Source organism: Zalophus californianus, chromosome 3 (genome assembly GCF_009762305.2).
Source record: "Zalophus californianus isolate mZalCal1 chromosome 3, mZalCal1.pri.v2, whole genome shotgun sequence".
In the NCBI taxonomy this organism is placed as follows: domain Eukaryota; kingdom Metazoa; phylum Chordata; class Mammalia; order Carnivora; family Otariidae; genus Zalophus; species Zalophus californianus.
The window spans coordinates 99332903-99355008 of NC_045597.1; the positions used below are offsets into that span (position 1 = coordinate 99332903).

At 46.8% G+C, this 22106-nt stretch overlaps 1 protein-coding gene across 2 annotated transcripts in view; it reads left to right on the top strand.

Annotated features, from left to right (window-relative positions):
* Positions 1–329: 329 nt before the first annotated feature.
* Positions 330–22106, top strand: part of GPR39 (G protein-coupled receptor 39) — a 198729-nt gene continuing 176952 nt past the window's right edge. Inside the window, exons 1-2 of one of the 2 annotated variants that reach the window (XM_027589497.2) lie at positions 330–523; positions 667–1354. In XM_027589497.2, coding sequence (XP_027445298.1) covers positions 712–1354 — 643 coding nt within the window. In that variant the 5' untranslated portion in view covers positions 330–523; positions 667–711. Of the gene's footprint in view, positions 1355–22106 lie in introns of both variants that reach the window. The other variant, XM_027589496.2, reaches the window with a different exon arrangement.

Below are 22106 nucleotides of genomic sequence, written 5' to 3' on the forward strand. Positions count from 1 at the left end.
GCCGCGGGGGCCGCCATGCACAGTGAGCCGAGGTTAATGATTAATCTCTGACCACTCGGCCCCTAGCAGCTCTGGGGAGGGCGCTGCAGGAGGGTGGGTAGGGGCCGGCGAGTGGCCGGCAGCCGGGAAGGGGGCGGAGGGCTGTCTGGGGAGGGCGCGCTGGGGGCGGGGAGGAGAAGGGCCGGCGTTAGGCTGCGGGAGACACTCCGCGCGCGCGCGCGATTAGAACCTCCTTCCTCCACTCTCTCCCCGCCTCACTCATACACACACACCCCAAACTCCACCCCCAGGCGCCTCCCTGGCCCTTGCTAGGTTGGGCTACTCCAGGAAGTTTCCGAAAGCACCAGAAATACTAAGTTACTTTTTCCAGGTGTTTGCCTGTGAGACCGCGCTGGGCCCACCTTGGTGAGTGGCAGCGCAGAACTCTGGGCTCTGCTGGGAGGAGGAGGACGGGAAGTTGAGAAGGTCTTTGGACCTGGTGGCGTGGCTTTCGTCCTCATGGCTTCACACCAGGGCCCCAGCGGTGAGTGCTCCCATGTCATCGATCACACCCATGTCCCCGAGTTCGAGGTGGCCACCTGGGTCAAAATCACCCTCACCTTGGTGTACCTGGCCATCTTCGTGGTGGGCATTCTGGGGAACAGTGTCACCATTCGGGTCACCCAGGTGCTGCGGAAGAAAGGCTACTTGCAGAAGGAGGTGACGGATCACATGGTGAGCCTGGCTTGCTCGGACATCTTGGTCTTCCTCATTGGCATGCCCATGCAGTTCTACAGCATCATCTGGAACCCCCTGACCACGCCCAGCCATGCCCTGTCCTGTAAGATTCACACTTTCCTCTTTGAGGCCTGCAGCTATGCTACGGTCCTGCACGTGCTGACGCTCAGCTTTGAGCGCTATGTTGCCATCTGCCACCCCTTCAGGTATAAGGCTGTGTCGGGGCCCTGCCAGGTGAAGCTACTGATTGGTTTTGTCTGGGTTACCTCCACCCTGGTGGCGTTGCCTTTGCTTTTTGCCATGGGAGTTGAGTACCCCTTGGTGAAGGTGCCCAATCACCGGGGCCTCTCCTGCAACCATTCCCGCACTCGCCACCACGAGCAACCGGAGACTTCCAACATGTCCATCTGTACCAACCTTTCCAGCCGATGGACGGTCTTCCAGTCCAGCATCTTCAGCGCCTTCATCATCTACCTGTTGGTCCTGGTCTCCGTGGCCTTCATGTGCTGGAGCATGATGCAGGTGCTCATGAGGAGCGGCCAGGGCACGCTGGCCAGGAAGGGACAGCCGGCGCACCTCCAGAAGTCGGAGAGCGAGGAAAGCAGGACAGCAAGGAGGCAGACCATTATCTTCCTGAGTGAGTCCTGGGTGGAGGGCAACCTGGGAGCTGGCTTCCCCCTCCCCCACCCTGCCACTGCCTGTGCCCCTCCAAAACACAAGTCTTGCCCTGAAGGTGTACACTTCCCCTTGCTGAGACTGAAGAGACACGGATCTGAACCTCTGAATGTTTCTTGTGTCTGTTTTGGGAACTTAGGCTACAGTGAAAAGAGCACTAGACCAGGAGTCAGTGTCTGGGTGCGTTCCAGAACAGCCGCTCTATGACCCTGGCAAGTCACAAAATATCTTGAGTAAAACGGAGTTAAATATTCTGAGAAATGTGAGGGTCAAATTAGGTAATGGGGAGAGGTGAAAGTCCTCTGAGAAGGACCAAGTTCTGTGGAGATGAAAGGGAGCATTCTTCTCCAGCCCGTCGTTGCCCTGGAGAACCTTCCTCAGGCATTTCGATCTTGTTCCCATTTTTCGCCTCCTTGGGAGAAGCGAGGCTGTCAGGAACATACACTCTCCAGGCTGCTGCTACACTCCCCTGGGGGTGACCTACCCAAGTCCTAAGAAACTGGAGCTCTCAGACACACACTCCTCAGGGCAGAGCTTGAGTTTCTGCTGTGGTGGTTCTCTTCTGTATCAGAACCGAGAAACATGGCAGGGACTGCCGGCCTGTTTGTCTGATCCAGAAAATCTGGTGTCCCAGCTTCCTGGGACTTGATTGATCGTCTAGAATACTCAACTCTATGCAGACAAAGCTGTTTGTTTTCCAAACTTTCGTTGTGGTGCAAATATTTAAAGTCGGGTCCTTCTGTGTGTCAGGGAGGAAGGAGCCCACGGTCCACAGGGCCCTTTCCAGTGTGGCATCAGGAAAAGGAATAAATCATGGTGCTGTTTGTTTTGGTGTGGGAAACCTGAGTAACAGGTTTCAGGACCAGGGGGTTGATATGAGAGTAAAATCTGAAGGCGCTTGAAGAGGAACGGAAAGAACCTGGTCCTGTCCCAGCCATTTGTATAGCTGACTTGACGTTGTCCGTACAGTGTGAAATGAGAAGAGAGAGTTTGCGATTTCTGGATGCCTGCTCGGCATCGGGGGCTGTGCTAGGTGGTTTATATTTCCATTTCATAGAGGAGGAATTTGAGGCTTAGAGGAGAGAAGATCTAGTTCAAATAAGTACAGCTCCTGCATTGTGACCTCAATTCTCAGGGCCAGGAGATGAGAGGCTCCCGGTGGCTCGCACAGGCTCATGTTGAAGGGAAAATGAAACAAAACAGGACTTTGACAAGGAAGGTGCTACCTCGATTAGGCTGGTGGTGGTGCTGCCTCCTAGGGCCAGTTTTTGTGGAAGTTGGAGTAAGGAGTCTGTAGCAGGTGTGGACATCTGGGGGACTTGGGAAGGGCACCCAACCCAACTCACTCTCTCTCACCCACGCCCTGCTGCCCAGAGTAGTCCAGGAAGGAGTGGAGAGTAGATTGGCTTGAACATTCATTGAAAAGCTAGTTCCCTCTTCCCCCCGTATACGCTTAGGCGTATCTTAAACTTTTAGCAGGGATTGATACGTTAGTGTGAATGAATCCCTTCTCCCTCCCCCTGCCCTTTTTTTTTTTTTTTTTTTTTTGAGTACAGGGTACTCTCTCCCACTCTAATTTAGGAATTAAGGTTTCATTTGACCGAGGAAAAATAATTGATTTACCTTTGTTCTCTGTTGGACCAATCTCTGTAGGTTTTTAATTGTTATTATCATTATTTCTCTGGATAATGGGTATTTTTTTTTTTTTTTTGTATTTCCCCCGGTGGGTATTGTTCCAAGATGCAGTCAGTCTTCATTTTGTAGCATCAAATTGGAATGCCACAGACTTTAATTAGAGATGAATAGGACCTTGGGGATCATCTCATCCAGTTAGCAATTGCCTGGAATGAGTTTGTTCTCCCTGCTGCTCTCATTCTTTCCTTCTAGTTCTCTCCTTCTTTCTTATAACAACTATGTATTAATCGCCCAGGCATAAAGATTGTTGACTGGCAATCAGGTGCTCAATGTGCGATAATGTCTTGGGGGAATTTACCGTTTGTATTTTAGCTCATTTCCTTTGCAGTGGGTTTTCAAAGCAGTTCTTGCAAATGTCCCCCTCTCCCAATGAATTTCAAAGAGCTTTTAAAAATAGGAACCGCACTAATTAACTCAAGTTAGGAAATAAATTAATGGAGTGAAGAGGAAGAAATCATGGCCTGCCTCCATCAGATTAATACAATGCAATTTACTTGGTGGGTTTCATAAAACTTGGGCTTTGGGGCATTTTTAACCCAGAACAACTGAATATATAAGTTGTTTACAAATCGCTGAATTTAGTATAGTGGTTTAGCTGTCTTTTTAGCATTTCAGTTAACAGATGTATCAAATTAAAACAAATATTTGCTTCTTTCAAACATATTTTGCATTTAATGTGAAATGTAAATGACGACATAGCACAAGATGTCTTTGGAGCTCTTGAGGCAATAAAAAAACAAGGATTCCCCCCCCCCATTGTTAAAAATGCTAACTTCTGCACAACAGAAGCAAGATTCATAAATCTACCCAAGATGAGGGAGTCTATGTAGAAAATATTAATTTTCCTTTCTGCATCTTTTGCTCTTGTGCCTCAGTCTGGTCAAGGTGCTGGGCTTGGTGGATCATGAAAACTTGGGAAATCAGGGAGAGAAAGAGGCGGGGACGCCTCCTGGCTCTCATGCAGTTTGCAGGAAAAACAACAATAATGTAAAAGTGCACATTCTGGGAAACGTGAGTGTCTCTTGCCTCTCGTCAGCTCATTGAGAAACCAGTACCAGCTTTATTTCGTTTTGCAGGGTTACGGCTAATACGGCCCTGGTAATAACTTGCCTGATGCCAAATAGAGGAACCGCTGCATTTGGCTCTTTATTCCTTGGATGTTAAGGATATGCAACATGAGCCTTTCTTTCCGGAGGTTTTCCCAGACCTTCATTTTATCTTTCTGACCCTCACTTGGAGTTATTCACATTTCGTGTGGCATCTGGGTCCTTGGACTCCCAAGTTTGTGTCTGTTGCATACCTGGCCTGCTGTCAGACGTCACCCTACTCAAAGTGGAACAACAGAGAAGTTTAAAAGAAGAGTAGTTTTATTTATTTTACTTTATTTTTTAAGATTTGATTTATTTATTTGTCAGAGAGAGAGAGCAGAAGCAGGGGGAGCGGCAGGCAGAGGGAGAAGTAGGCTCCCTGCTGAGCAAGGAGCCGTATGTGGGACTCGATCCCAGGACACTGAGATCACGACCCGAGCCAAAGGCAGACGCTTAACCGACTGAGCCACCGAGGTATCACTAAATTACTTATTTTTTTAATTTTATTTTATTATGTTTTGTTAATCACCATACATTCCATCATTAGTTTTTGATGTACTGTTCCATGATTCATTGTTTGCGTATAACACCCAGTGCTCCATTCAATAATGTCCCTCCTTAATACCCATCACCAGGCTAACCCATTCCCCCCACCCCCTCCCCTCTAGAACCCTCAGTTTGTTTCTCAGAGTCCATAGTCTCTCATGGTTCATCTCCCCCTCCGATTTCCCCCCCTTCATTTTTCCCTTCCTACTACCTTCTTCTTCTTTTTTTTTCTTAACATATAATGTATTATTTGTTTCAGAGGTACAGGTCTGTGATTCATCAGTCTTACACAATTCACACTGCTCACCATAGCACATACCCTCTCCAATGTCTATCACCCAGCCACCCCATCCCTCCCACCCCCCACCACTCCAGCAACCCTCAGTTTGTTTCCTGAGATTAAGAATTCCTCATATCAGTGAGATCATATGATACATGTCTTTCTCTGATTGACTTATTTTGCTTAGCATAATACCCTCTAGTTCCAAACAGGTCATTGCAAAGGGCAAGATTTCATTTTTTTTTGATGGCTACATAATATTCCATTGTATATATATACACATCTTCTTTATCCATTCATCTGTTGATGGACATCTTGGCTCTTTCCATAGTTTGGCTATTGGGGGCACTGCTGCTATAAACATCGGGGTTCACATACCCCTTTGGATCACTACATTTGTATCTTTGGGGTAAATACCCAGTAGTGCAATTGCTGGGTCATAGGGTAGCTCTATTTTCAACTTTTTAAGGAACCTCCATACTGTTTTCCAGAGTGGCTGCACCAGCTTGCGTTCCCACCAACAGTGTAGGAGGGTTCCCCTTTCTCCGTATCCTTGCCAACATCTGTCATGTCCTGACTTGTTAATTTTAGCCATTCTGACTGGTGTGAGGTGGTATCTCATTGAGGTTTTGATTTGGATTTCCCTGATGCCGACTGATGTTGAGCACTTTCTCATGTGTCTGTTGGCCATTTGGTTGTCTTCTTTGGAAAAAATATCTGTTCATGTCTTCTGCCCATTTCTTGATTGGATTATTTGTTCTTTGGGTATTGAGTTTGATAAGTTCTTTATAGATTTTGGATACTAGCCCTTTATCTGATATGTCATTTGCAAATATCTTCTCCCATTCTGTCGGTTGTCTTTTGGTTTTGTTGACCGTTTCCTTTGCTGTGCAAAAGCTCTCTATCTTGATAGAAGTGTAGTTTTAATTAGTAGCTTTCAAGAGCATAATGTGGTTGGGATGAGGTTACAGTTACTCCTAGAGATCTGTAGGCAGTGATTGGCTTTCCACTGTAGTCATGAAAAAGAAAAAGTTTTACAGATAACCGTAAAATTACAAAATTAAAGAAACATCATACAAGATTCAGAACTCTGTAATAATTACACCCCTTTGCATTCTGATTTGCTCTCCTGAGTCAGGGAAAGGGTTGTTGAATGTAAGGGCCGGAATTGCAATATCAACTTGGGCTGCTCATAGGAGAATATCTTGAATATGAACATCATCCATCATGTGTATCTGGGTAGAAAAAAGATTAAGAGTTGCTGCTATAATGGACTGCTCCAAAAAGAAGGTTGATGTGTATTTAGATATGTGTGGGGTGGCCAGGGAGAAGCAGAGAGAATGAGCTAAGAATTGCATCCTCTGGGTTTCAGACCCCAGGTTTAGAGGTCAAGTCATGTCTTCTGTGTGTGCAAGTCAGAAAGGGCAGGGGGTTTGGGGAGGGGCAGCTGAGATGGTGACAGTGGGTCCTCTTTATCTGAGGACAGTTAGTACCTAAAAAGAACTGTTAAAGTTAGCTCCTTAGAATTGAGTCCCAAATTTCATGTGGAAAGAGGTTTGATTGGGACTTCATCATGAAAAACAAAAGGGCAAATCATGGAAAGAAATTTGTCTTCTATTTTATGAAACATAGCATATGATGATATGTTAATTCTCATAATAATTCTTCCAGAATGACACAAGTGCAGCCTTTTTTGAGGGCATAATTTTTCTGACAAAATTACGTGATCGCCTTTGTGTTTGATTTTCTCAGCAAGATGGTAAAGAGGGTTTTCTCCCAAGGGCTTCTCCGAATTCTTTGCTATTTAAATCACCCTCACTGAAGTGCCTCTCCTGGCATAATTCTTGTCAATTTTCCATTCTCTCAGGATTAACTGGTCTGATTTGGCCAGACCTTCCTTTGTCAGTGGCTCGCCATGTGATTCATGTTTCTCTAGCTCCTCTGTCTCTGACTTCATGAAATTCTGCCCCTTGTGTGCAGACCATACCCCCAAAATATAAGTAATTGAAAAATCAATCCCTATACCCTAGTGTGTATCAACTGATTACATGAAAATGGAGGCCTTAAAACGCTTCTAAGGTGCCAAACGAATTTTAAATACAGTTGACCCTTGAACAACAGGGGTTTGAACTGCGTGGGTCCACTGTCCTGTGGATTTTTTTCAGTAAATACGGTACAATACCGTAAGTGTATTTTCTCTTCCTTATGATTTTCTGAATAGTGTTTCCTTTTCTCTAGCTTACTTTATTGTAAGAATATAGTATATAATACATAGAACATATAAAATGTGGGTTAATTATCTGGTTGTTCTTGGTAATCCTTCTGGTCAAAAGTAGGCTATTAGTAGTTCAGTCTTGGGGGAGTCAAAAGTTGAATGCAGATTTCTGAGTGTGTAGGGGTTGGCTTCCCTAACCTCTACGCTGTTCAGTGGTCAACCGTAGTTGCTTTTTCTTGACTAGTTTAAAAAACTGGTCTTACAATCATGTTTATGTCAGTAAATTTCTTATCAAAGGCTATTTCTATGTCGTAAAGGCCTATGCCAGTGCAGTCTCGCAGGGAAATATCACCAAAATTAAATTAGTGATTTTTAAATGTAAGATATTATTTTGACTCAGATGTTTGGATATTGCAGGAAAAAGTTTTGCCTCAAGTATTCGGGTTACCACCTCTATTCTGGAAGAGAATTTATCGGTGTAGATGTGGCTGTAATAAATAGTATTTCACGTGTATTTTTCTATTTGTGATATCTGCCATAAATTGCAAGTGTCCTGTGATCAGCCTGGCAGACAAATATAATAATGCTCCTTTATTTTTATAATCAGGCTGTCTCAAAGATTTCATTTCTCTGTTGGAGAGATGCATAGTTCCCGTGGAAGGGGATATGAGAATCCCAGTCCCCATTCATTAGCTTGCCTGTTCATCTGTCTTAGTTGCATGCCTCATGGGGGCTGCCAAAGTGTAATAAGGCAGCAGAAACCTCAGTCGAGCAAAGTGTTCAGCTTATTAATGCTACAGCCACTCAGAATAAAAGCCATTTGTGAGTGGAGATAGCACAGAGGAAGATTATTGAATCAGAAGTCAAGCACCCCCATCTTGCCCCACTAGACAAGGTCCCCTGATCTGCCACTTGGATGATGCTATCATCTCTCACTGCCTTTTCCTTCTGTCCACCTCCCCTGCTGTTCTGGAACTCTCCACCTCTACTCCTTGCCTTCTTAGCACTGGAGGGAAGACTGGTCATCACTGCTTGTAAACAGATAAATGTTCAGCCTCACCTGGGCCCTCTCTCTGGTGAGCACCTTCCTTTGCAAGCACCTTGGAAGAGCATGAGCTTCTGGAATGCCTTTCCTACTTTGTTTCCAAAGTGTGCTCTCTAGGTGAGAGACCTTGAATTGACGCATCCTCACTGGAGGAATAGCTGCATCGGCTCCTGCCCTTGTCTAAGCTGTCTTTCCTCATGCCACAGCCCCTGGGATCTAACTGATGTCCTCAGCCCCAGCCCCATCAAATCCAAACCTCCAAATGGCTTCCCATGGCTGTTACGTCAAGGATCAACATCCTTAACATAAGGTCCCTCGTGGTCAGCTGCTTCTCCAACTTGATTGACGGCAGTTCTCCCCTTATTTTAGTCAGCATGACTGTCATGACAAAACACCACAGCTGAGCGGCTTGAACAGCAGATAATTACTGTTTTCACAGTTCTGGAGGCTTAGAAATCTGAGATCAAGGTGCTGGTAGACTTGGTTTCTGGTGAGACTTCTTTGGTTTGCAAGTAGCCTCCTCCTCACTGAGTCCTCACTTGGCTTTTCCTCTGTGTACATGCACGGAGAGATGGAGAGACAGAGACAGAGATACCTCTGGTGTCTCATAAAGACACCAGTCCTCTTGGATTAGGGCCCTACCCTTATGACCTCATTTAACTTAATTACCTCCCTGAGGGTCCCATTTCCATATACAATCACAACGGGGGTTAGGGCTTCAACATATGTATTTTGGGGGGGACATGATTCAGTTCACAACACCCCTTAATTGCTCCACCCCACCGGGCCCCCTTCAGGTCTTCCAGCGGCTCATGGTTGGGCTCCCTCCTACCACCTGGCTTTGGTGCATATTGGCTGAAATACCACCCTGGCTGAAATACTTTTCTGTCTTACTCACTTACTGCCCCCTCATCTGGCCCCTTCATCAAGTTAACATCTTCAGATCTGTCCCTGGGAAGCCTGGCCCATCCTCCCAGAGGATGATTGATTAAACTTCCGTTGAAACAAGACTCACAGTCAGAATTTTACTTTTATTTATTTTCTTCTTTACTTTCTTTTTTCCTAATTTTTCTTTTACAAGCTGAACTCTGAGATTATTTGATGTTTTTCTTCTAATTCCTTGAGGGCAGGAGCTCTCCCTAATTTTGGTCAACACTGTACCTCCGTCCCAGGGTAGTAGTCCCCACATGCAGCAGATGTTCAATGACTATTTGTGGATGGAACAAATAAATGAATGAGCCTCAGCTTGGAATTGGGAAGTGATGTTCTGTTTTGCCTTGGGCATGCACTCCTATGGAAGTGTATCATACCTCACAATCCTTTTGGTCAGTCTGAACCTAAAGATGCTCTCCTAAAAGGAATCTGATTCCTCTCAGCCTCCCAGAAAGTCAGACCACCATGGAGGACACTTAGGATTTTCTCTCCCCTGAGCAAAGACACAGTCTGTGTTAATCAGCCCCCGAGTACCAGCTGTCACCGTATGTACCTGCCAGAGGTAACCGTGAAATGAAAGTGACTAGGATAATGTTTAACAGTCCCTGTTAAGCTGTTTAACATTAATGCAGCGAGACAGCTCTCACAGGGATTTCTTAGCGGGCCCCTTTGCCACTTGTTAATGGTGGGGGGTGGGGTACTCTCAGGGTCATGGGAAGAGGATGCAGTGGAGGTAATATTTAAAAAATATTCAACCCATGTTTTCTCTTGCCCCTTAAATTGCATGCACTTGTAACCATCTCCCTCCTATCCAAACCATGAGGCTCTCACCCCAGGGGGCCAAGACAGGGACAAGACGCAGGAACTGCCTGGTACGAAGGTGTGGTTGATCCGTTTTCAGTCCAGAAGCTGGATTGCTTGACCTCTCCAGCTAGGCGATTGTGAAAGCCAGGCTTTTAGTACGGGGTGAAAAGGGGCTGCTAAACTGTGTATGTCTTCCTTTAATGGATCTCCAGCTCAGCCTGGTGGCCTAGATCCGCCACCGCACAGCCAGTTTCAGGGAAGACCATAGCTAAGGGGCTTGCAATTTCTCCTTGGAAGCCGGTGGAGGGTATTAAGGAGTAAAGCAGCACAGTTAAGTCAGTGGTGCTGCCCCTGGATGTGCTCCCAGATTAAAAAAGAGAAAACCCTTCACTGGGCCACAATCCCGGTAGGATAAGCTGTTTGCCTGTTCATTCTTCCTGCCGTTTAGCCAGACCTCTGGCACTTGGTTCCTTCCAGTTTCACTGCTGTCTCAGACCTCCACGGCCAGAGACTGCCTCTCCCTCTACTCAGCTCCTCGGGTTTTCCCAGCACAGAGGCCCCAGCTGCCTGGCTTTGCTTCGGCCCAAGTCAGCAGGCAGCTCCAGGTTGCTGAGCTAGGCCGCCGTAGCTCTAACCATGTCTGTGGTGCAATGGCCTGCTGGTTCTTCGCAGATGATTTCGAGCCCCCGCTTCTTCCGTGAAGCCCCTTGCACTGATCTTCCTACAAATGACGAGCTAGCTCCGACATCTCTTAGGTGGGGGCATAGATGTGGTCTCCTGACTAGTCTTGGCACTCCGTGAGACCAAGGACATTGCACACTCGTTTTTTTCAACCTTCTTCCCTCCTTAGGGACCGGGGACACAGTGGCTGTGCCCTTTGTAGGTTCAGGGACTGAAATCCCCCACGCTGGCTGCTACTCCTGGAAAGGAGGGAAACCCCATACACTATGGTCCCTGGGAAGTCACTGTGGCTTATCTGCCTCTTGCCTCTCCTTCCCTGGGGTAGGCAGAAATCTCAGATGGTTCTGGAAGTTCCCGGGCTCTGGTGTACATGCACCTGCTCCACTTACTCAACTGAGGTGTTTCCATGAAGGGATTTTGCAGAAGTAACTAAGGTCCTAAATCCGTTGACCTTAAAACAGGGAGATTTTCCGTGTAGACTTAATCAAGTCACATGACCCTTTACATCTGGGTCTAGAGGTCAGAGACAGGGAAGGTCAGAGATTCAGAGGGGTTTGATGAGCAAGAAATTCTCCACACTGGCTTTGGAGTTTGAGGGGACCCCTGGTAGGGAATGTAGGTAGCCCAGAGCCAGTAAGGTAATGGGGACCCAAATGAGCTCAGGTGGATTTCCCCCCAAGAACCTCCAGAAGAGAACTCAGCCTGGCCAATAACTTGAGAGCCTGAGCAGAGATCCCAGCCATGCTGTGTCTGGAGTGCTGATCTACAGAACTGTGAGCTAATAAATAGATTTGTTTTAAGCCACTAAGTTTGCATTAATTTATTATGTAACAGTTGAAACCCAATATATTCCCTGAACTCTGATAAGGGGGCTCCAAGGTAAACATATGTCCTGCCTTAGTGATTTCTTTCAAGACAGGCCCAATCTCTAGAACCTTATCTCTGGTAAGTCTCACCCACGGCCCAGCCATTCATTGATTCACTGACACCCTGATCCCATTTGCTGACCCTCTGTGAAGTGCTCCATGAATAGGAAGTTTACCAAGATCCAGGGCACCATAAAATTTTCATTAGACGGGTGCCTGGGTGGCTCAGTCAGTTGGGCCTCTGCCTTTGGCTCAGATCATGATCCCAGGGTCCTGGGATCGAGTGTGGCATTGGTGTCCCTGCTCAGCAGGGAGCCTAAGCTTCTCCCTCTGCCCGTTCCCTACCCCCCTGCTTGTGCTTGCTTTCTCTCTTGCTCTTCACTCTCTCTCTCTCTTCAATAAATAAATATGATTTTTAAAAAAGGATTTTCATTAGACTTTTAGATTCTTATTTGGGGAATTCAGAATGAATCTCATCAGCTGGATTTTTGGAATCCAGGATACCTCGGTTGTCAAAGAGGAAGACTGTAGTGGATTCATCTTCTAATTATCCTCCTTCTGGTAGCTTTCCTTTCCCCATAGCCTGGCATGTAGTAGGTGCTGAATAAATGTTTGGTGAAGCGATGAATGTCTGGGCTGCTTTGCTGCTTTCTGGAGCCTCCCTCACCAGCTCCAAGTGGAAAAAGGTGGGCAGGGAGCCAAACCTGATGCTGAAAGGAAGTCTGAATAAGAGCGATGTCTTGAGCTAACACACTTTACCATTTTCTGACATGAAGGTTTCTGCCAATTGAAAAACTTGACAAAATTTCCTGTTTGCACTTCCTATGTGTAAGAGCCATTCTAGCAGCTGGAGGCTTTGTGGCTGTCTCATCACGCTGCTTTACACATCTCAAGGGTGGCTGGGTACTTGGAGAGCAGTGGCATTACCAGAATCTGACAGATGGGGATCAGGAGGCAAGGCTGCAGTGTCAGATTGCTATTGTACTTGTTAAATGTCTAACTGGCTATGAAACCAAAGGCATGCAGAAATGGGAGTCAGGCCCAGTTGGGAGCAATGAGGTTCATTGAACTTGTAGAGAAAAGCCATCTTCTTTCTCTAGTGAAGGGGGAAAAAAATCCAAATTACCTTAGAAATAAAACACTACACATGGGATGTTTGGGCAGAGCTGAAGTCGTTTGGTCTTTGACTTTATGTATTAGTATTCTTTGGAGGACATGATAAACTCAGCAGAAACAAAGCTTTCTGGGAAATTTATGGGTTTGCTTTTTATATGCTGCAATTCTGAAGGATTAAATATCGTGTTGAGATGACAGCTGCATATTTTGTTTATTTAAAGGGTAGCTGATGGGTTGTCACTGTTTTTCAAGTTCAAGTTCATCTCTATAGGGGAGGCAAATGGGAGGCCTTGGTGATTGAAGGTTGTTTTCCAGAGGATAAAGGAAATTCCCTGGAAGCGGGCTGTTTTCCTTCTTGGCTTTGGGGTTTCCTCACTACTGAATCTCTTGGAAGGCCCATTTCCTCTGGGGAGCCTTCCTAGACTGACTTTCCCCTGTTCCTCCAGCAGGTCTTTGAGTTTCATTTTGGTGGTTTATTCCTAAAGTATTTATGAAAGCCTAAAATGTGCAAGGTATCATTTGGACTGCAGAGATCAAGACACTGATTTCCCCCTTCAAAGAGCTTGGTGTTTCTCAAGTTGGGGCATCAAGGTATAGACGTGGAGCTTTATAGAAGGAAACCTAAAAATACTCTTGATGAAGGGTGGAGGTAGTGGCTGTTTTTGAAGTAAGCTGGTTCTGGGCTCCAGAATTTTTCATTGAGTAATTAAGTGGACTTCACTCACCCCAGAGATGTTGTCTACAATCCTGATATTCACAGTGTGGTGTATGGATTTTCAGCATCAACATCAACTGGGAAATTGTAAAATACCGATTTTGGGCTGCACCCCATACTGACTTAATTATGATCTGTATTGTAAGCAGGACCCTGTGATTGTTACACATGTTAAAAGTATGAGAAGCCCTCATCTACTCAGAGGGAATTCTTTAACTCAAAAGGAACAGAAAAAGATGAGCTGGGAATGGCTAAACTCACCATTTGTAGTAAGAACTATGAATAGCGGGGCACCTGGGTGGCTCAGTCGTTTAAGCGTCTGCCTTCAGCTCAGGTCATGATCCCGGGGTCCTGGGATCCAGCTGCGCATCAGGCTCCCTGCTCAGCGAGGAGCCTGCTTCTCCCTCTCCCTCTGCCCATAGCTCTGCCTACTTGTGCTCTCTCTCTGTCAAATAAATAAATAAAATCTTAAGAAAAAAAAAAAGAACCATGAATAGCTTGTTGTATAGTTTTAACAGGTAGAAATTTGTTCCAGGACACTTGGTCTTCAAGAAACTTCACATTACTGTTTATTTATTTGTTTGTTTGTTTTTAAATAGACTCCATGCCCAGTGAGGAGCCCAACGTGGGGCTTGAACTCAGACCCTGAGATTAAGACCTGACCTGAGATCAAGAGTCGGAAACTTAACTGACTGAGCCACCCAGATGCCTCTCACATTACTCCGTTTTTTAAAAAATTTTTTTAAAGGTTTATATATTTACTTTAGAGAGGGAGAGAGAGAGTGCAAGCATGAGCACGGGGAGGGGCAGTGGGAAAAAGAGAGGGAGAGAAATTCGAGCAGGCTCCCCGATGAGCGCAGAGCCCTACAAGAGGCTCCATCTCACGACCCATGAGACCATGACCCCTTCCTCATGTGGTATGAAGATTCAAGCATTGTGTTGCCAAGGCTGCCCCGAGACTGGGACCAGCCAGCCAAGGGGCCAGCCTGTGTATCACAGCACCATTATGAGGATAGAATTATATCCACTTTTCAAGACTGCTCAAGGTCATCACCCATTGAGATCTGAGCTGGGATCTGACTCCAAAGTCCATGTTCTTTCCTTAAACAGGAAGACAGTCTCTTAAGAGAGGATGTGTTTTAGCTGGACTTTTTGTGGACAGTGAAGAATGGGCAAGAAAACCACAATGCCAAGTCTATTGTACGTTTGTCTTACTTTTAGGCTACCTGGCAGCATTTGAATATCCTTCTTGTGTTTGGAGGATTTCCCTCTCTTTGAGTCTGGCTTCCCAAAGGTAGTTGCTTTCCCAGCATCCCTTGCAGCTAGGGTGCAGCATGTGGCCTGGGCTGTATCAGTCAGCTGTTGCTCATTCGGAAGAGAGTGATGGAAGGGAGCAGCAACCACAATGATGTGGTTTGGAATATAGGTGAGGTTCGTTGGGGTGAGGTCCAGAGTCGACGACCAAGAATTCTTGAGACGTCTTTGGCACAAAATGGTGGTTTATTAAAGCATGGGGACAGGCCCCGTGGGCAGAAAGAGCTGCTGCCCCGGGGTTGTGAGGGGTGGCTGATTATATACTATGGGGTTGGGAGGAGGTAAGGAAAAAGGGAGGTTTCTGAAAGAACTTTCATATGCTAGAGAGGACCTACAAGATGCCAGAGGCCTTACAGTTGTCAAGTTAAGGTTGTTTTTCCCTCTAGCAAGGCATTAACATTAAGACAGTTGGGAGCTTCCTGGAAGAATATCACACATATCCCACCCAGGAGTGTGTGTGTGTCGAGGGGGGGGGTGGGGGGGGGAGTTGCAGAGTGTAAGCTTGTGCTTTGTCCTCAGCTAGTCTTCGGCTCCCTCATCAACATGGAGTCTCCTTGGGAACAGGGCCAGTGTGTGACAAAGTGGCATTGAGAGAGAGTAGGGTCACTTTTAGAACAAAGACAGAAGATATAAGGGTAGCATCGTAGGCCAGATGTTGGCAGTGCCTCTATGGTAGTGTTGCAGAAAATAATCAGACCAGCAAGAAACCCAGCAACACTCAGAGAAGCAGGGGAACTCCTGTTTATTTTGCGCTGGTGGACCCAGATGAGCTCACGCTCGAAATTCTGGGCCTTGGGTAGCGGGGTTACAGAGGTTTTATAGGGGAGTGCAGGGGGTCAGGTTTCAAGGGCTGAGCTGACTGCTGGTAGGTGGGTTTAAACTGGGGGGGGGGCGTTGCTTTAGGCAGAAACACTCGTCAGCTCGGGGAGCTTGTGTGGGAAGCCTTTCTACAGAAGCAGAAATGGCTGGTTATCTCTTGTGCCCAGTGGGGCTTCTGGTTATCTCTAGCCATTTGTTAGTAACTTCCCGTCTTTTGGGGCCTGCTGGCCTGGGCCTGCTCTGGGTAATTTTCCTCTTCAGTAGGGTCTCCATTGGCCTTCTGGTGGGATGGTCTGATTTGATTCTTGGTTGCATACCCAATTCTCTGGCCCTCCCAGGGCTTATGTAAAAACAACAACAACAACAAAACCCCAATAGCTTCATTTCCAGTTTAAACTGGAATGGGCTTTGTTGTTTGCACTAAGGACTCTGTATGTCCGAACAGTAGGTAATAAAACAATTGGATTGGAGTTGGGGGCCTAAAGTGGAGCGGTGAATAGTGAATCTAGATTGGAAACTAGCTGGAGTCAAATAATAAGGAAGTCAATAGCTGGTGTAAAGGACTCACACTACATATCAGAGGCAGTGGGGAGCCACGGAAGGCTTTAGAGAAGAGGAGTGGTAGGAAGGCGTGCAGGAAGACTAATGCGGCCCTGGTGTATGTTCCAGGCAGGGGAGGCAAGGTGAGGAGCATGGGAGTGGAAGGGGTGTTGGTGCCATGGGTCCTAATGACAGTGAATGGACAGGCTTGACAGTGAAGCGTCATGAAAGGTGGCAGTTGTCAACCGTGCTCCATGGAATCATGTGTGGAGGATTAAACCACGGCCCTCTCCATTCACATCAAAATCTCTGGGGATAGGGCTCTGAGCATCTGTATTATATCAGCTCTGTAGGTGATGCCAGTGTGGGGCCAGGGCTGAGAGCTGGGGAGGAAGGGCCTGGAAAAGCATGCTAGGCCTGGGGACCTTTTTGGTGGCTGTACCAAGGTTCTTCGACTGCCAGCCACAAAACCTGATCCTGACTTATTCAGACGTAAATGATGACTTCTGGAAGTGTAAGGAGTAGATCACAGAGCCAGAGGAAAGGCTAAAGAAGCAGGCTGTTCAGGGATCTAGGGGAAGAAGTTTGTGGACAGCCTGCTCGGGCTCCACCATCAAGGTCAAAGTAGCTTCAGGCATCCTCCCATCTTTGTTGTCGCTGTAGCCAAGGTCAGATTTTCAGGGGTGACTCTTCCTGGGCCGGCCTGGGTTGTGCTATGCTCCAAATAGGACAGCGCCAGCAAGACTCCATGTGTTGAGAGGCGTGGTCCCCACAGGAGACCCAGTGACTGAGCCCCGGAACAGAAACAACAGACCCCCTCATGAAACCTGGTGATTGGCGCCCTCATTGTTGAGTTTTTCCATACTCTGTTCTTGTGGGTTATCTCTCTGTATCTCCTCGTGCCCCTTGCTGAGTCCTTGGTGATGTTTCCGGAGTCAGGTCATTTTAGTGTGTGAGCCAGTTGGAGGGATGGGGACAAGGGACCAGCAGCAGAACCTCTCTCTTCCAAAACACAGCTGTTGGGAGGCCGGTTAATGCCAAATCCACGAAGTAGGCTTCCTGCCCGGGGAACCTGACTCATTCACCCGGGTCACTGACCAGGTATTAGATTGTAGTTTGTCATCACCACAAAATCAGTTTCTATCTGGACCTCAGTCTGGAACACAAAGGTCTCTGGCCATGCCTCCAGGTCACACGTGCCCTTTGCTTCCTCGGGCATTTTCCACTTAGATCTTCCTGTGATGCTAGCCTTCAGCCAGGATTCCTCGTTTCAGGTGTAGAAGCCCACCTTTGAAGTCAAGTATATTTACCATGCAAAATAAGGAGTAAATGAGCTGCATTCATTGCCTTCTGGAAATTGAAAACATTATTTAAGAAGGAGAAAAGTCACTTGTGAAGAGTTTTGTGGAGCAGATGTTTTAGTTTCATGCTGTAACCCTGATCAATCTTTGATTTTTAGATCAGCGGGGTGCTATCACCGGGGCAGTCACTGTTCGCTCTCCCAGCACGGTGAGAAGCAAGGAGGCTGCTCTCCAAAGCATGGTCTTCTGGTCTCTCCTCCTGGGGGTGATTCCAGGACGGGAGTCGCCAGGAGCCTGAGCCTTCCCTGGGGATCCTGACCTGAGCTGTGTACAGAGAACAGGTGGTGGGAGTGGCGGGCAGGGCCGTGGGTGCGCATGTACTCTGTCTTGAGTGGTGTGATGATGGGAAGAGTGGTGTGTTCGCTCCCGGTGACTCCTGTCACAAGGTACCACACACCTTGTGATGGGGGTGCTTAAGAAAGCAGAAGTGTGTGCTTTCCTAATTCTGGAGGCCGGAAAGCTGAAGTCTGTTTTACCGGGCCGAAATCAAGGTGCCAGCAGGACACCCACCCTCTGGATTATCAGAGGGAGAACTCCCCCCCTCTGACTCCCTCAAATTTGGTGGCAGCTGGCCTCCTTGGCTATGGCCACATTACTCCAGTCTCCAGGGCCAGCGTCTTCAAATCATTCCCTGTGCCATCTTCACATTGTCTTCTCCTCTGTGGGTGTCGAATCCCTCTGTGTCTCCCTCTCCTAGGGGGTCCTTCTGAGGAATTATGGCCCATGCTGTTCATTCAGGATTATCTCTCTGGCTCAAGATGCTTCACTTAATCACATGTGCCAAGACCCTTTTTCTTTATCAGGTAACATTTACAGATTCTAGGGATGAGGACCCGGGATTCTGGGAGGAACTTCAGTCCACTATAGGTGGCGCATGGATGCACAAAGTATAAATTAACTGTGGTACATGAGCTTAACTCCTGAGCTCCGAAGAAATTCCATGGAACATGACAAAAGGCATACATTCCGATACCCTTTCCATCACTTCCAAGTATGTGTGACCTTGGGCAAAGTGGCTAGGAACTTCAATTTCATCATCTCTAAGTTGGACAGACGCCGACCCCAAAGGCTGATTTGAGCTTCAGTGGGAAGTCAGTGGAGGCTTCAGGGCACAGCCTGGCATGAATAGGTAGGTGCCCCATAATAGCTAGTTAACTGTAGTGACGTTGTCATGTTGCAGAAAGAATTCTGGTTGGAGACTGGAGAGAACTTTGTTTTAGTTCCTGCAAGCCCACGGGTATATCATCCTCAGTGCATCTCAGCTTATCTCTTCAAGGAAGCATGGAGGGGATGAACTTGAGGAGTTTGTCTGAAAAGTCTCCATAAGAATAACACAAAAGGGGGATCTGGAATAGAAAATCTGTGAAGTCTCCTCTCTACTGTAAAGATGCATGGATGTTTGCATTTCATTCCATCGTACAGCATTGCCTGGTGCAACATAAACATGTTTGCAGTTCCTTTTCAGAGTAAAAGTGGCAACCCAGGAAAGGTGATTCTTGATGGCTTTGAGGAGCCTCTGGAACATTCTTAGGTAGCACTGGCTGTGTGCTCATCCTAGCTGGAGAGGTTCCAGCTCAGAAGCTCCCTGGGGTCCCTACACTTCTAGAATTGTTTGCCTTTGACCTTTCCTTGGTGGGAAGTTACTGGAAGAGCCAGATCAGCTCTGGGCCCTGGCAGCCCATTTTGGGCGGAAGCGGTTGATAAATGAACGTGTTGATGTTTTCTTCACGCACCTGTAAGGCCGGGGCATTATTGGCCATGGCAATTGATGTATCAAAATGAATTTTTGGAAGAGTGTCATCAAGCTGAGCTTTATTTCCAAAAACACAAAAGGAACTCTGCCCCAGGGAGGGAAAGATGACTTTCAGTGTGAAATAAACAAAGTTGATGGCTGAGACATTACTTACCTCCATCGTGATACTTGATCTGAGATATAGGCGCTGGGGTAACCAGTTGTTCCCAGAATCCACATTCCCAACACCCATTAAAACTCATGGCGCTGAAATCGTGTTCTCTCCATTTTAATAATAATAATGAGAATGTTAAAATGAGATTCTGAATTTATATTGCACTTGTCTGTATGGTGCTCTGAGCACTTTCCAGACAGTGTCTCATCAATCCTCATCACAAAGCAGTGGAATGTTGGTAGCAGGTAATATTTGCAATTATATTCAACTTAATAAAGACCCCCCTGAGCTGGAAGAAATTCCAGGAATATTGGATAATGCTGCCTTGTGGGTAGAGAAGAGGTGGAAACTCGTGAGTCCTGGTTTGGCTCTCTGCTTTGCCCCTCTCTCCCCACCTCTGTTTCTCTCTGTCAAATGGGGTAACAATACCCCTCATCTCAGCAAGGGTGTGGAGTGGAAGGATTGTGCGTGCTAATCCTGTTAGCTAACTTTGTGGTCTTTTGAGTACTTGCTTTGTGCCCCCATTCTAAGAACCTTTTGCATAGCCATTCACTGAATTCTCACAAAGACCCCTATGAGGTGGGTATAGTTCTTTACAGATAAGCAAATTGAAATGCAGGGAGTTTAAGGAACCTGCTGAAGGTCACACAGCCATTAAGTAGCAGAGGTGGGTCTGACCATGGGCTGGCGGGCTACAGAGCTGTTACTGTGCTGTTACTACTCTGGTAAGAGTTGCTTGGCCTTTTCTAGTGCAAACAGTACAGAAAGGCACACACGTACACTTGCACACACAGCAAACAGAAGTTTCACCAAGCAGTATTCACCCACTGTTACCTGAGAAGGCGAAAGGCAGTTTGGTAATTTCTAGTCATTTCATTAATAAAAACACCCTCCTGAGCCACTCAATTGATTTTATAATCACGGGTAGGACTTGACCTACAGTTCGAAAAGCTTTGTACTATACCATACACCTCGTGGATGCTCACGGGAACGAGCTTGGGAAGAGAGAGGCGGGTGTGTGTGGTGGGGGGCACGGGGGCTCGGAGGAGGCCACACAGTGTGAGGTGTGGCCCTGGGTCTGCCTCCACAGTGTCGCCTCCTGGGGTGACCGGTTTGTGTCTGAAAGAGCGTGTCTCCTCAGGCCATGTGCCTGGGCTTCACTCTGAGGGAAACCGAGGTCTTTACGGAGCAGCCATTAAGCCCATAGTTACCAGGTTCTGTCTGGGAAGACTCCAGAGAAGCAGCTAAGGCCTGGTTCCTGACTTGAAGGAAATTGCAAGCCCTCAGGAAAGCAGCCAGACAGGTGAAGGGAGAGCCGGAGGCAGCTGAGAGCTGAAAGGAGTCAGATAGCCTCGGATTCTAGTCCTACTTGCCTCCTCCTAGTAGTGAGACCTTGGACAACATGCTTGCCCTCTCAGAGCCTCTCTCTCTGGCTACAATTGAAGCTCGAGTGAGAGAATGATGGTGGAAGTGTTTGATGCAGCATAAAGTGTTAGGAGGAGGTGATCAGCCCTTGTCATGAACAATATTGCCACACACGGAAACCTGAGGTACCAGGGAGCAGCAGGGGTGAGGGGAAGGGATGAGTGTGCTGTAAACACTCAGTGAAGACTTCCTGGAAGAAGCAGCATTTGAGCTGAATCTGAAGGGGCATTTTCAGTTCTTGGCCGGAAGGATCATGGTTGAGCTCCAGGAGGTGGACAGAGATACACAAGTTCCGACTACTCGTGTCTGATTCATGCTTACGTATAATCAGGTCATAACTCTGACTCAAATAAGAGGATCCTGAGCCACTTTCCTGAGTTTTACCCACTCTGTTGGCCTGAGGTCATTGGCGCACAACCATTTCATTTGCTTAGGCCAGGGGCCAGCAAACACATGGGCAAGTCCTGTATCTCACAGTTCGTGGTACCTGTAATGTAAGCCCGATTTTTTTTTTTAACATTTTTAAAGAATTGTAGAAAAAAAAATATGTGACTGACTATGTGGCCCTATTAAGGCCTAAAATACTTACTACCTGACCCTTTAAAGAAAAAGTTGGCCAACGTGTACCTTAGGCCCCAAAGTGCAGGATCATTGTTTTTGGTTGAAGGTCTTACTTAATTCCAAATCACCCTTTACTCCTTCTTCCTGTCCTTCTGCCACATCCTAAGGGCCCTGGAGAGAAGGGGAAAATGTGCACATAATTGCTCATTTTCTGGCTACACGGCTGTCAGGAATTCCCTTGCTTGCCTCTCAAGGCACATGAGTATGTAGTGCTGAGCATGTATATATTTAGTTCATTTGATGTGTGGCACACCAGTGATTAGTGCCAAATGCCAAAATGCTGGGCTATAGCCGTGATGCTATTTATAATAACATTCATAAGAATATTCCCCTGTGATGCAGCTTTGCAGCTGTCCAACATAAATAACCTGGGAGGCCAAACTGCAAACATGATTTCTCTCCATGCTCCACCTGGCCATTTGTAATAAGCAGGTGATGTGAAAGTTGATCTTAAACAAGCAGTTCAACCTGGAAAATCCGAATGTCGTCGGGCCCCTCGTTTATTTTAAAAATCTAAAGAAAACCAAAGGTGAATGGCTACTTGGTGTGTGTGTGCATGTGTGTGTGTTTTAGCAATGGTACCTTGATGACAAGCTAATGTGTGGCTCAGAAATAAAGGTATTGTGGGTAGAAATAGCCTTTCAGACATGCTGAGACAGTATGCCAAGAGGCTCTTAGCAAATGGCTGTGAAGGAGGACAGATTAACAGCTCTGTTGAAAATATAGTGTCCAGGGCAGGTGGC